Source organism: Xenopus tropicalis, chromosome 2 (assembly GCF_000004195.4).
Source record: "Xenopus tropicalis strain Nigerian chromosome 2, UCB_Xtro_10.0, whole genome shotgun sequence".
NCBI lineage: Eukaryota > Metazoa > Chordata > Amphibia > Anura > Pipidae > Xenopus > Xenopus tropicalis.
In genome coordinates, this window is record NC_030678.2 from 138,444,228 (window position 1) to 138,459,705 (window position 15,478).

At 40.3% G+C, this 15,478-nt stretch overlaps 1 protein-coding gene across 2 annotated transcripts in view; it reads right to left on the bottom strand.

Moving 5' to 3' along the window:
• stat2 (signal transducer and activator of transcription 2) overlaps positions 1 to 15,478 on the bottom strand; it is a 57,046-nt gene that overhangs the window by 25,240 nt on the left and 16,328 nt on the right. For both annotated transcript variants that reach the window (XM_031895718.1, NM_001129930.1), the window contains 6 exon segments: positions 7,869 to 8,008; positions 4,511 to 4,655; positions 3,439 to 3,534; positions 2,455 to 2,547; positions 1,226 to 1,304; positions 39 to 124 (listed from right to left, as the gene is read on the bottom strand). In XM_031895718.1, coding sequence (XP_031751578.1) covers positions 39 to 124; positions 1,226 to 1,304; positions 2,455 to 2,547; positions 3,439 to 3,534; positions 4,511 to 4,655; positions 7,869 to 7,999 — 630 coding nt within the window. In that variant the 5' untranslated portion in view covers positions 8,000 to 8,008.

The window sequence follows — 15,478 nt, forward strand, 5'->3', positions numbered from 1 at the left end:
CAACACATGCATAAACAACATTATCCTATAAAACTGACCTTGCGCTTCCTGTCCAGTTCATTTAACAGACTCTGCAGTTCATCTCTTTTCTTCTTTAAATGTTTGTCATCGGGGTGTGACCTTGCTGTAAGGGTACCAAACAAGAACTTAGCCAGTGATCAGGCATATAAAAGGGCTTTTTGTATGGTAATGCAAAGCAATCCCAATCTCCCAGGGTATGTTTGGCAGGAATCCTGGGCTTCTCCTGCACCAGGAAATTAACTTATTGATACATTTTAAAGAACTGACCACTGCAAATACATTTTTAACTTTAGTCAGCTGAAGTTAATGGACATGTAAACCCCGTACACAAAAATATAATCAGTGAACAGCCTCTTTGAAATCTTTCAATGCCTGCCACACTGGTTGTCCAGAGGTTAATAGTAAGGCTGCAGCATCTCCTTAATCACTTTCCTTCTCCTCCTGTAACCCACTGCCCCCCCCTCCCCCCTCTGGAATTTGCTTTGATTTCTGGCTTGCCAGACATGGTCAGTTTTTTTCAGCTCAGATTACTAAACACACCCCCCATTTTAGCAACCAATGAAGAGATGGCATTGCTGGTAGAAATTCAGCTCTAGCTCTCCTAACCTCCTCTCCTGAGCTTAGTTTAACCATTACAGTGCTCAAACAAAGCAGAACTTTTAGCAAAGACAGTTCTGCCTGTGTGAGCCTGTATTCTTGATGACATTTATGCTGAATAAGGGCTCTGGCACACGGGGAGATTAGTCACTATTACCTTGCTCCAACAGCAATGAGCTAGGACTAGCTAATATCAAAATTCATCTGTCAGGTACAGGTGCTAGCGTGCTCACACCATTCTCATGGAAGGTAATATCACAAAAGTAAATACAGTGGAAAAAAGTGTGTAACCTAGGTATTGTGACTTTACAGCTGTTTACTAAATATTATAGGTGCAGAGGTCATTTTCTTTTCCCCCAATAAGTATTTTAAAGTGAGGTGGGGAGGGAAGTAGCTTTCTCCATTGACAAGAACACATGCATGGATGGATCTTCTTTAAGGTGCTCTTGCAACCTTACTATGCAACATTTTTTAACGTTAAAAAAAATTACATACATAATTTATTACAGATTATTTTTATTATTATTATTTTTTTTTTATTTATTTTATTACAAATTACATAACAGATTATGTCACAGTGCCAGTTTAAAATATCCAACATATTTACCCATAATCTCAAAGTTCTTGTACTTGAAGTCAAATGTTTCCTGCAGATCCTCTAGAAATTTCAATTCACAGTCCACTGACTTAAAAACAGAAGAGGAAAAAAAACTCTTAAAGAGAAGAAAGCATTTAACTGGGGAGTAACCTAAGTTTCAATAGGTACACCTAGGCAAAATCTAACTTACAGGTATGGGATATATTATACAGACAGCATGTAGTGTGGTGCATGATGCCTACAGGCTATTAAAAAAAACAAGAGGATTTTTTGCCATTTGCATAGATTTATGCAAGATTAGTTAGCATGAAGTGCAATGTAATGTCTATATATTATACATTAAAAAAGTGAATCAGTCAAAAGTGATGAACTGTTTGTTTAAACAGTACACAATGGGAAATGGAAATATAACTTTGGAGCTTCCTGGATGATGGGTTTATGGATAACAGATCCCATACATATAATATAGGATTTTCCACTGAGTAAAGTATGTGCACTAGGATTATGAAAGAGAATTAGATTGTGGACACAAGGAGATTTGGTATATATATATATATATATATATATATACAGACTGCCAGCAAGCTGCACACCGTTAACAAAGAATGATACCTGGGTGCGTGTGCAAATTAGGATTAGGCATAATCGTAGAAAGTGACGGCACCCTCAGGAATTATGTGTAAATTCCTGAGCGTGCCGTCACTTTCTACAATTATATATATATATCAAAAAGTGGAAACCACTGGCACTCACGTATAAAGCAACAAGATTGCCTGGGTGCAGCCTTCAAAGTACGAAACTTTGAGAAAGGCTGAGGTGTTCAGCCGAAACGTCAGTTCACCAACCAATAAAAAGATACTTTATTTTGCACATAAGACCTGCGAGAGCGGCTTCTTCGTTTTTGACTTCTATATATATATATATATATATATATAGGCAACTGTCAATTGATGCCAAATAAGTTTGTTTATCATACAGACATCAGCTTGACATTAAGGGTAGCAGCACACATAGCGCTTCCTAGGCGACTTTTGAAAACGAAGCATTGTGTGTGCTTTCCCACCAGTGATTCACTTTATTGCTAGTGTGCTAGTGGGAAGACATTTCAGAGTGATTAGTCTCCCGGGGTAGCATAGATTTAACCCCAGGCAACAAATGTCCCCTTGTGCCACTGCCCTAAGGTTTAAGTGGAAGTATTTATCCTGCCTTAGTTACAATGTACTGGATACCCAGCTCACCTGCACCCTTTCTGCCAGTTCATTTACACGCTTTTCAATCTCTTGCTGTCTTCCAGTCACAATTGAAACTTGAGCGGGCTGCCCAGCCTGAGACTGAAAAAAGACAAATGGTGTAGCTAAAAGCAATGATTTTGCAGATTTATTAGCACAATAAATAATTATTAAATAATTATAATCATACAGGGTTTGTTCGCTTTTTATATATTATACTTATTTTAACTTACTGTACCAGACCAGAGCCTCAGCAGCCCTATAATAGTAATCGCATTTCATATGATATTCGGTGCGTGTATGGCAACTCGGCGAGGCGACCAATATTGCAGAAGGCTGCGGGTTAAAAGATTTTGATCGGGTGCCATTCAAGGCGTCTGAGCAAAATCTATGTTCAGGGCTGAATTGGCAGAAGGAGGTAGAAATCCTAATTTTTCAGCAATGAACGTCAGTGGAGGGTTGGAACGATGGTTGCACAAAAGATCGAAAATCGCCACGTGTGTGGCCAGCTTAAGCTTAGGAATCACTGGAAATCATCAAACTAGTATCAGAAAGTGAGTTTACGTCTCTCTCTCGCAGGCGTTGATGGCATCAGTTCTATCTAATGCAGAAGGTATTTGTTTTCTTTGTTGTGATGTGATAAAAGTCAATGTAAATGTTTAAGTCAAAGGGATGGAGCACATAGTGTCAGAGAACTATGCATTAGTGCACTATTGTAAAGAAAGGAAAGTACAGGAGTAGATGCAGTATTTGTATTCATTTTGTTCTCTGAACTTGATCCTTGTTCTTAAAACAATAGCAGCAGATTCCGTTCTCTGCCAGGTCATTTTACTGTTATTTAACTGGCAACTAGTTAAGCCTCTGATAAACAGATCTTGATCCTTGCTAAGACACAGATGCTCAGTTACAATTTTCGCAAATCACTGGCATTCAAGAGGTTAAAAATTATAAAGATAAAATTAATAATACTTAATGCATAAAAAAACATCCCACCTGCACTTCTCTGGCTTCTGACAGGATTTGCTTTTCATATAATAAAATGTCTCGGATTATCTCTGCAAGATTTTGAGGATGTGCCTGATATCGAGCCTTGAATTAAAATGATAAAAATATAAATATATCCACAATGTATGCATTACTTCAATACTATTTATATACTATAAAAGGACAATAATATTTTGTTATAAATATAATTTTACTTTCATCTACTTCCTTTTGACAAAAATAAATTATAGTAGCAAAGCTTATTGTGTATATTGCTATTAATACCAGTGTAATAGCCCCTTTAAGCTGGCCATAAACTGAATCATCCACTTGCTTAGCGATATGCCTACCTTAAGGTGGAACACCCTGATTTGCCCACCTTAAGGTGGGTGGTATGAAGCTGTTCCAATCTTTTGGCCCCCAGGGCAAACAACTGGAGCACAACAACAGGAATACAGGCCATTGGGGGTAGGACTGCACCAATCAGTCAATGCAGTCCTCCCCCCAAAAAGATTTTTAACCCTGTACGAACACCTGCCCGATTTTCTGCATGATATTGGTCAGGCAGGCCAGTTGGAGGGTCCCATATCTGGGTAGGTAAGCTGCCAACTCAGTCGAAGTGGCCCGAATAAGAAGCTGACAGTGTGTGTGTGGCCATCTTTAGGCTTAAGCCCCACAAAAAAATCCTTAGGTTATCTTAGCCTTAGCCACACAGAGCATTGGTTCCAAAAATGCCTGCTCTCACTTTTTTCTGGCCGATCTCTGCTCTGAATTGCTCCATGTAGCTGTGCCTGTCCGTGCATCTACACTGAGGTGCAAAAGAGATCATCTCTGCCTCTCTCCTCCTGCCTACAAAACACAGGCAGAGAAAAGTGGAGCCAATGGTCTGTGCAACTTTGACCTTAACCTATAGTACTGTCAAAAATTATTTTGTTTGTTTACATATTTAATTAAATTCCTTAAGTTTTACATGAACAATTAACTTTGTAACACTCCATATTGACAGAAAACAACTCTGTGCACACAAATTAGCCTTGGGTTAGCTATGTATTGTGCAAAGGTTCACAATACATATAGTTACCTGTATGTCACATTTAAATCTGCGGAAGTTGCGCTGCTGAAGTATTTCCTGCTCCTGAGCAAATCGGCTGTACTGGATATCCAGATGCTCAAGTAGGTTCTGCAACTGGACATTAGCCAAGGATAGGTCTCTAGCTGCCTGCTTCCTAAGGGGTACAAACACATTGATAATGAACATTGGGTATCTATCACAGGACATTGATACAAACACACTATATGCTACACACCTGACAGTAGTAACCACAAACTATTTCAACAGAATACAGAAGAATATTTGATATCAGCAGTTACCATTTTTTCAGTTGGCAGCCAAAACAAGGGGTTTTGGCCAGCTTCCCATGGCATTGTGCAGTCGGTGGGCCTAACAGCTCAGAACTTTGCAACCTGTTTAATAAGTATGCTCTCAAGTAAGCATCTATATGAAATAATGAATGCAAGTTGGAGTTGGCAGGAGATACAGTGAAGAGGCTACACTGCTTATTATTATGATGTGTCCACTAAAAAAAATAATAATAATATTACCGTATATACTCGAGTATAAGCCGGGTTTTTCAGCACCAAAAATGTGCTGAAAAAATCACCCTCACCCTCAGCTTATACTCGAGTATATGGATTTGAAGATCCTATAAAGACACTGGCATTCGTTGGCCTCTGCAGCGGATTGTCCTCAGGTACTCAGTGCAGTGCTAACTAAGTCTCAGTTTCCCAAGATACAACATTCACTGTGCAATGAAGAGGGATGCAAATGCTAGCCATTTGTGCAGAATGCAACAAAATAAATGTGGCACCTCATAAAGCTGACAACGTAAAAAGTAAGTATGCACTCAGGAATAATGTGAATCAATAGGGTAGATGCAGCTATTAGTCCTTCCTTTCCTGCATAAATTGCTTTTATAGGACTATATGTACCTTTGACTAGGCAATCAAAATCTCATGTGCAATGACAATAGCATTCAGCAGCACAGATTCCTACACACCAAACTGGATTAGAAGGGTTAAAAGAGGGCTGGGTGATTAAAAGGCCAAACTGCTGACTGTCCATCTAATGACACCCAGCTGCAGGTCTTTTTTATTATAAGCTCTTTAAAATCTTTTTTATATCAACAAGATACTGAAAAGGATGAACATTGGCGGTTGTTCAATAAAAGTAAACACACTGAACTTTGTCTGTTTATGAAATGGCGTATGATAGATGATGTGGCCACATTAGTACATTTAGTACTCTCAGGACGCCCATTATTAGTATGGCAGCTTCCTTACCCTTCCCAAACTTGCTTTTGTCTGCTGCTGTAGCATTTTTCTTTCCCTGAAGTTATCAGCAGTGCTCTTCAAGGCAAGGGGGGCAAAGGGTCCTCCATCCACCTTTCCCTAATCTGCAGCTGCCAACATGATATATTTATGAAGAGTTCACAGGGGGTCACGCTGAGTGTGCTTTTATTATTTATTTGATTATTGAAACTTAGCAGTAGCAGCTGCATTTCCCACCCTAGGCTTATACTCGAGTCAATAAGTTTTTCCAGTTTTCTTAGGTAAAATTAGGTACCTCGGCTTATATTCGGATCGGCTTATACTCAAGTATATACGGTAAATAGTTTGTTAATTTGGGAGATTCTATCAGAAACCCCAAACTTACTGGCATGCCTTTTCATCGTCTTTAAGGTTAGGAGAGGTCAAAATTGCAAAGATAGCAACTTTCTGGCAGTCTTTGTAAGAAACCAATTGAAATAAAAAGGATTTTTGCCCAGCTAATGCACCACCTCCCATATCACTAAGAATATATCTTATAATTAACTCAAAAAATGATACTAAGATTATTGAGTTTTTACAGCATTTATTCTTAAATTAAGGGTTGGGAGACAAAAATGGGCCCCAGAGCTCTTGCATTGGTTAGGTCTCCATGATCCCGATAAATAGTGTAAACATTTCATACATTCAAATAGTGACCAAAAGAAGGTAAACTAACCACTGACTACCTGAAAGAAAAACTAAAGGTGGTCATACACGGGCCGATAAAATCTGTAGAGAAAGCTGGCAGCTTATCAGCCCATGTACGGGCCCCTTAGATAAGTCTGCCCGACCATTTTCTGAAAAAGAAAAAGCTTGGGCAGATGTTGATCAGGCAGGTTTAAAAATTTTATTGAGACGAGGAGCATGTCAGCTTATTCATGTGGTCCTCACCCTAACAGCCTGCAGCCCATCAATATGATCTGATCATCTGGCCCAGGGGCATGAATAATCAGATCAATCCAATATGTCCCACCTTGGGGGAATATCAGCTTTACTCCATTTTCCACCCTGGATATAAAAAGACAATTCAGTGTTTAAGGGCAGTTTGGTGATATCCTTTGTCCTACACCAAGGAAACTACTGGATACTTAATCTGTAGAAAAATATACTAAACCATAACAAAAGTCCATTTTCAGAATCTCTGGTGGCTTAATTTGATGACTGTATCCATATCTTGTAACAGTAGAGCTTATTTAAGGAAAAAAAATCTGCACTCCTTCCCTTCTATCTCTTAGGTATCAGACAGTTTTATAACAGGGCCACAGTGCCTCCGGGGTTAGAAGCCCTTAGGGCTTAGGCACACGAGGAGATTTGTCGCCTGCATTTTTTCCCCCTGGCGCTTTGCCGACAAGTCACCACGACAATACCCACGAAGAGATTTCATGCGAGTTGAGCTCCAGGCGATCTGCTACCCATGGTACACTCAACAGTTAACCCCCACTCATGTTTACTCAAGTCGCTCAGAAAAGGGTCTGTGTGCGATTTGAAACAGCAGGCGATTTGAAGTAGCCTTGTATGTTTTGACGCTGGCGATTTCCACTGATTTAGCATTGGCGTCTTGTCGCCAAATCGCTCTTTTAAAAATCGCCGGCGACAAATCTCCTCGTGTGCCAGAGCCCTCAGTAGCCATATTCCAATATCAAGCACTGATAAGATCTAAAAAGATCAAAACAAGTCTACATGTTTGGATTTATTACTCTGAATTATGCTGTTCCTGTGTGTTGGTCACTGATAAGTGAGAGTTAAAGCATCTTACATACTTCTTTTGGCCCTTCTCAACCTAAGCTTCATGTATGTTTCCTTTTAGTTTGAGAAAATATTCACCTTCTTAAATCATAAACTGATTCAATAAAAAGGCATTAACTGACAATTTGCATTCATCTTTTTTTTTGTTCAATCTGCATTCTGAATAATATCCATATTAAAAAGTGAGTAGCAAATTTAGTTTTTTCCGGAATTAGTCTCAATGCCTCCATGATGCCCTATAACAGCACACCACAATAAATAGTGGCTTTCTATGGCAGAACTCACAAATTGCCAGTCTGGGCCAGCACTTTAATGAGCATTCTTACCAGTCTTGGGATTCAATCCAAGAAGCCAGGTACTGTCGCACCTCCATAGGAAAGAGTTCTTGGCTGTAGAGAGCCATGACCTTCTCCTGGAATTCAGTACTCAGCTTCAGAATGGCGGCCCACTGGCTCATGGTTACGTTCTGCAAAAGGGTAAAAAGACAAAAAACTTGATGGGCACTCAAGGAATCCACAAAGGCCATGTAAATATAGTGGGGAAAAAAACATCTTTTTTTATGGCACCATCTCTGCAGCCTTATGTTTTTCATGTCTGAAGGGTCCTGACAGATGGGGCACTTTACTGGGAAAAAACATTGCTTCAGAGAAAATGCTTGTACGGTTATTACAATCTCGCATCCTAAAGGTCTAAATGAGAACTTTAACATGGCATGTTTCTTATAATGTGGTTATGAGGTCTAATATACATTTTTCTTCCAGACAAACAGTCTGCTTAAATATACGTCACGGACAGGTATTACCGTATATACTCGAGTATAAGCCGAGGTACCTAATTTTACCTAAGAAAACTGGAAAAACATATTGACTCGAGTATAAGCCTAGGGTGTGTTGTGTTGTGTGATAATGTTATGTAAGTTTGCGTCACACTACTAAAACACATATTTGCACCGATATTATACATTATTATACACTTTGAACACTACCATTGTTAATAAAACACTGTGCTTTGCTTATACCTATATAACATGGCTGTAACCGTTAACTTATACCTTGTACTTCAGCCTGCTGTAAAAACTGTCCATAGGAGCTCCATAACTTCCATAGCAAGCCATTGCTGTGAGCGCTCCTCACATATTTGGTTCCATAGCAAGGCGTGCTGTTGCTCCATGTTGCACATAAGCACGAAGCAAGCCATGCTGTTGCAACTCAAATAAGTGCTTCCCCAGCTTCCATGATATCACACAATGTACTACACTAATATGGCGCCACCCTGGGCTCTAGTAGCCGGCACTGATGAGTTGTATGGCAGGCAAAGAACCTATAAAAAATAGTCTAAATACACAAATAGATACTGTGTAAAAAATGACTTTCTCTTTGCATGTGTGATCAGATTTTAGTTACTGCTTTGCCAATTCCAGTAAAGTATATACAGTAGGACTAATGAGGAAATTCTATCCTGACTTTTTATTCATTCCCTTAATTTAAATGCTGGTGAGAGACATTGTGGAAGCAAAGGTAAGCAATTTAGTAACACTCTCAAGTGCAAGGAGACACAGTGACTTCTAAATAATAAGGAAATGCTTGTACTCCCACTCATATTAAAAATGTTCTATCAGCTAACGCAGAAAGGCATGGGTGCACATGCAGTAATGCTAATTGGTGGATAATAGTTATGCTTTACAGCTCTCCCGTTCGCCCACCTGTCCGGTATACACACAACAGCGATTGCCTAGCACCGCGCACACACAGCTGCCGGACCCTGTGATCGGATGTACCATATTGTATATACAGTAGCACGGACCCGCCCGGCCTTCGGGGGGGAAGTGCTACCGTATATACGCCCGCAAGTGTATATACACATGACAGCGCTTGCCTAGCACGACTGCCGAACCCTGTGATCAGATGTCAGATGTAAGATATTGTATATATGGTAGCACGTACCCACCGGCCGCTGTATAAGCACTTGATAGTGCTTGCCTAGCACCGCGCACGCATGGCTGCCGGACCCGCCCAATCCGTCCAACCACGCTACCGTATATACACACAGCAGCACTTCACCAGCACTGCGCAAGTACGCCGGCGGGACCCGGCCGCGCGTCCGTCCACTGGGTGGTGCTACCGTATATACTCGAGTATAAGCCGAGGGTGACTTTTTCAGCCCATTTTTGGTGCTGAAAAACTCGGCTTATACTCGAGTATATACGGTATGTTCCCCTGCATGTAGGGTAAGATAATTTGTATCTATTAGGTATGCACCAAATCCCGGATTCGATTCGGGATTCGGGCCGAATACAGCAATTTTTTTAAGTATTCGAATATGGAGCACGTGACCGCTTAACATGGCTGCTGCTTCAGGTGAGCGTGGGGGAACGCTCACCTGAAGCAGCAGCCACTGAAGCTTACCTTCCTTCCTTCCTTGCTTGCTTGCCTTCTTGCGCCTGCTGTGCACCTGCTTCCTGCCGAAAGCTCGGGCCCCCTTAAAGAATTCTGGGCCCTGATTGGTTGCGCCCGTGCGTGCGCGTGACATCATGACGCACGGGGTGCAACCATATAAAAGTGTGGGCTGCAGCGGGGAGCAGGGGGACAGACGCAGCCTGACGGAAGAAGCAGGCGGAAGCAGAAGGTCGGAGCTGGGGGAGGATGCTGGGAAGGACGCTGAGGGGAGTTACAGGATGCTGGTGAGTGGAGCTTGAGGATGCTGATGGGGCAGGCTGGGAGGGCTTGGGGATGCTGGGGGGGGGAGCTAGAGGATGCTGGGGAGTGGAGCTGGAGGATGCTGAGGGGGGGAGCTGGAGGATGCTGGGGAGTGGAGCTGGAGGATGTGGAAGCAGAAGGTCGGAGCCGGGGGAAGATGCTGGGAAGGACGCTGAGGGGAGTTACAGAATGCTGGTGTATGGAGCTTGAGGATGCTGACGGGCGAGCTGGGGGAGCTGGAGGATGCTGGGGAGTGGTGCTGGAGGATGCTGAGGGGGGGAGCTTGAGGATGCTGAGGAGTGGAGCTGGTGGATGCTGAGGGGGGAGCTGGAGGATGCTGGGGACTGGAGCTGGACGATGCTGGGGAGGGGGAGTTGAAGGATGCTGGGGGGGAGCTTGAGGAAGCAGTGGGGGAGCAGGAAGCAGGGGGGAGTGGGCCCTAGTATGAGGACACTGGGGGAGGACCAGCAATGTTTTAGGGGGCTCTGGGCTGGTGCCAATGCAAAATTTAAACCCTGGCTACCAATGTTTTAGGGGGCATGGCTACCAATGTTTTGGGGGGGCCCTGGCTACCAATGTCTGTGTGTCCTTTGTACTGATGGCACTGGGGAGTCACTGGGGGAGGGGCCATTGGTGGGCAGGGCATGGGAGGAGAGGGGGGCCCAAAAAATTTTGTTGTGAGGGGCACTGTGATTTCTGATGGCGGTCCTGGCCATGGGTAGGAAGCCTGTAGTTGTCGCTGCTGCTGCCTCTATATATGAATTGGTATACTTACTGGGAATTAATTGGCATTAGTGATGGTGAACATGATACTTATTTTTTTTATCAATTTTTTAAAAAGCTAATTAAATGGCAATAATGGCAAAAAAGTGGGATGATAGCTGGAATGACATTAGCATATAGTTACATAGTTACATAGGGTTGAAAAAAGACCAGAGTCCATCAAGTTCAACCCTTCCAAGTAAACCCAGCACACCTAACCCACACCTACCAATCTATACACTCACATACATAAACTATATATACAACCACTAATACTAACTGTAGATATTAGTATCACAATAGCCTTGGATATTCTGATTGTTCAAGAACTCATCCAGGCCCCTCTTATAGGCATTAACAGAATCTGCCATTACCACATCTCTAGGAACCTCACTGCCCTCACCGTGAAAAACCACCTACGCTGCTTCAAATGGAAGCTCCGTTCCTCTAATCTAAAGGGGTGACCTCTGGTGCGTTGATTGTTTTTATGGGAAAAAAGAACATCCCCCAACTGCCTATAATCCCCTCTAATGTACTTGTACAGAGTAATCATGTCCCCTCGCAAGCGCCTCTTTTCCAGAGAAAACAACCCCAACCTCGACAGTCTAACCTCATAGTTTAAATCTTCCATCCCCTAAACCATAAGGACTGGAGCCCAAAACTGCACTGCATACTCAAGGTGAGGCCTTACCAGGGACCTATAAAGGGGCAAAATGATGTTCTCATCCCTTGAATCAATGCCCTTTTTTATACAAGACAGCACTTTATTTGCTGTAGTAGCCACAGAATGACACTGCCTGGAATTAGACAACTTGTTATCTACAAAAACCCCCAGATCCTTCTCCATTAAGGATTCCCCCAACACACTACCATTCAGTAGTTAGTTTGCGTTTATATTATTTCTACCAAACTGCATAACTTTGCACTTATCAACATTGAACCTCATTTTCCAGTTTGCTGCACTGTTTTCCAATTTTTTCAAATCTCTCTGCAAAGCGGCAGCATCCTGCATGGAACTTATAGTTTTGCAAAATTTAGTGTCAGCAACAAAAATAGAAACAGTGCTCTCTATGCCCTCCTCCAGGTCATTAATAAACAAGTTAAAAAGCAAAGGACCAAGGACTGACTCCTGCGGTACTCCACTAACCACACTGGTCCAATTAGAAAATGTTCCATTTACCACCACTCTTTGTAGATGACATCAACTGCCATTCCAGCATCGAGGTTCCTGCTCACCTCCTCATAAAATTAATTACTTAATTAAAAAAGAGTAAATTAATTACTCTTCTTTTTCTCAGGCTTTTATTTATAATTCTATTTATATTTCTAGGATCCCACTGGAATTTTGGAGCTGGAGGAAGTGATTGGCAGAGGATCATATGGCCCAGTGTACAAGGTAAACTATCAAGTACTCAACATAGACACAGAAACGAAATACCTTAATGGGTAGTTCCCCACAGAATTCATTTTTAGCTTTGCAGAGCTACAGATTAATGCACAACCTATTAGCTTTGTAAATGAAAACTCAAAAAGTAGACTTCCACTAAACTCCATATTTACTTCTGCATTAAGCATGGCTAACTCTGAGCACCTCGTTTTATACCTTATTTGTGTTATGCCATAAATGAACTAGCCCATGATTATAGGGAATTATCTAAAGATAGGAGCTATAGAGGGTGGGTTAAACATATATACAAAAAGGCAAGTTTAAATTATTAATAAAATCCTCTGTTTGTTTTACAGGGCTGCAACCTTAAAAACAACAGCGTTGTGGCTGTTAGAGTCACTGGTAGATTGGAGGTAATACCTCTTTCTTCTTAATAAGTAACATTAATGCATGCATGATATTTTTTCAGAAAGAAGTCATTATTTTGCCTTTAAGTATATAAAAGAAATCACTGTATTTACTGTTGTTTCTGTTTACCAAGGAGACGGTCAACAAGGAGATTGCTTTGCTCCGAAAAGTATCACGTCATGAGAATATAGCGTCATTTCTTGGAGCCTATAAACAACCTGACTCCGTATGGAGGCCTATAATGGTAAGTTTCATTTACAGATATCTACGGCAGATATACATTGACTGCTCTTACTCAGATATTGTTCAGCTAAAACTGTTGGCTAGATGAATATTAGAGAAGATGTAGTTTAGCAACATCTGTTCTACCTTGTGTTTCGCTAAAATAATTTAGGGAAAGTACATAATAAAAATCTTTCTTTTTTCTGCAGATTGAAATGGAATTTTGTGGAGGTGACACGCTTGCGCGTGTGATAGATAAAGCTTTAAACAAAAGTCTTCCCGAAGTGTGCATCTCCTATGTTTGCCGAGAAGTCTTAAAAGTAAGTTGGGCTTAACTTATTCAACCATGTTCTAAGACATTGCATAGCATTTTTATATTAAAAGTTTATGTAAAAATGCAAATATTGCTGGTTTATAATATACATGTTTTGCTTTCTCTCTCTCTTTAAGGGTCTGTCATATCTCCACAAAAAAAGAATAATGCACCGTGACATTAAGGCCCTCCATATTGTCTTAACGGAAGATGCCGGAATACGTTTGAGTAAGTAAAAAACTTAGCAAGTAAGAGCTTAAATAATATTGAGCTATTGTTTCTATTAATGCACTGCATATAGGGTAGCCACCTGGCTAGTATTTTTAAGGCCCGGTTCAATTTATTTTTTTCTTGATTCCAATGTTATTAATAGCACAGACAAACACTGCAACACAATAGCACACCAATAGGGAGATTTAAAAATCTGAGATAGAACTAAATCATTTAATATTCTAATCATAATAAAATAAAATATATTTTAAAAATACAAAGGGAAGCTAAAAAATAGAATGTTTAGGAGGAGACATGTGAGTAAACATAAACTAAACGTACTTTTTTTTCAAAGTGCTTTCAAATTTTTTGTATATCTTTATTTTTATTGTAGGGAAGGGGTTATGTGACAGATTTGCTTTACCATTTAACTTGTTGATATTAATAATAAATGTTGATTATTTTCAGTTGATTTCAACCATGCGCACAAACTGAAAAGATTTAGGTTATGTAAGAAGTTTACGGGATCACATCACTGGATGGCACCTGAGGTGTGGATGTACAATTCCTACGATTTTAAGGTAAGACCACAGTAAGCAGGCATTATCAAACCTATACTGTAATAACGCTAATTTAGTGGCACGGAGGGGTGTTTAGACCACAGCAGTTTTTTGCTAGATTACAGCTGCAGGCATCTCTGTGCCATAAGCCTAAGAACAAACAGAACACAGGAACCTTTGTTTCAGCTGTCAGTATCATGACTTCTATCCATCTCATGGAACATGCACTCAATAAAAATAGCAGTTGAGGCTAAAAAGACACATATTTCAATCATGTTTAGATCTTAGCTTAAATAAATAAATCCCACCAAGCTTCAATTATTACATTAGTTTTTACATGAGTATAAAGTGACAGTGGTGCTTTTTCTTGTTGCTATTTCTCCAAATCACAATAAGAGATGGGAAAATCCAATATAATATGTCATTGACAAGTATAAATGGGCTGCACTGACAAAAAATGTTTTTTTCATTTTCAGTGTGACGTATGGTCTTTAGGCATCACGGCCATTGAGATGGCAGAAGGCACATGCCGTAAGTATATACGTGTCTTTTGTGTTACATTAAACTTATTTAGGGCTTTGAACAAAAACATATAGACTACTAGTTATATATGTAATGTGTTAAATAAGACAAGTAATGCACTCTAATTTAAGAAGCAAAAGCATCAGTGAGTGCAATCTATTGAGCAGAAAATGAGCCTTTCTCTCCCTACTCTGAGGGAAGTAAGAATGTAACATGGGCTTCCAGGAGGAATTTATTTTCATTTGTTATTTATTTTAGACTACAAGTATTAGCTAATTCCTTTGCATTACTATTGTTAAAAAATTACAGTTGAATTGATGGCTCCTTAACTTTTAGTGGGACGGCTAAAAGGGACCCAGGTTTAAATTATTGGTGTATAATACAGCAGATTGTAGATAATAAGCTCTGTGTAATAGATAATAAATATTTCTGAAACACAGACCAAGATTAATTTAGCTTAGTTTAGATCATGACCAGTACATAATGGACATTTTTTTACTTATTTAATACTGAGAGACATGCAACCTCTTGCAATAATATTAAATAGTTACATATAGTTAGTTAATCACATAGTTACATAGGGTTGAAAAAAGTCCATCAAGTTTAACACTTCCAATTAAACCCACACACACAAATCTATACTGACATATCTATAAACTCACATACATAAACCATATATACAAACATTAATACTAACTGTAGATATTAGTATCGCAATAGCCTTGGATACTATGCTTGTTCAAGAACTCATCCAGGCCCCTCTTAAAGTCTCCTCTTATAATGTTGTTGCTGTCTATGGCATGTACTCATAAGTAGATTATTTTACTAATACCACACAGTATTGCATCCAGCTACT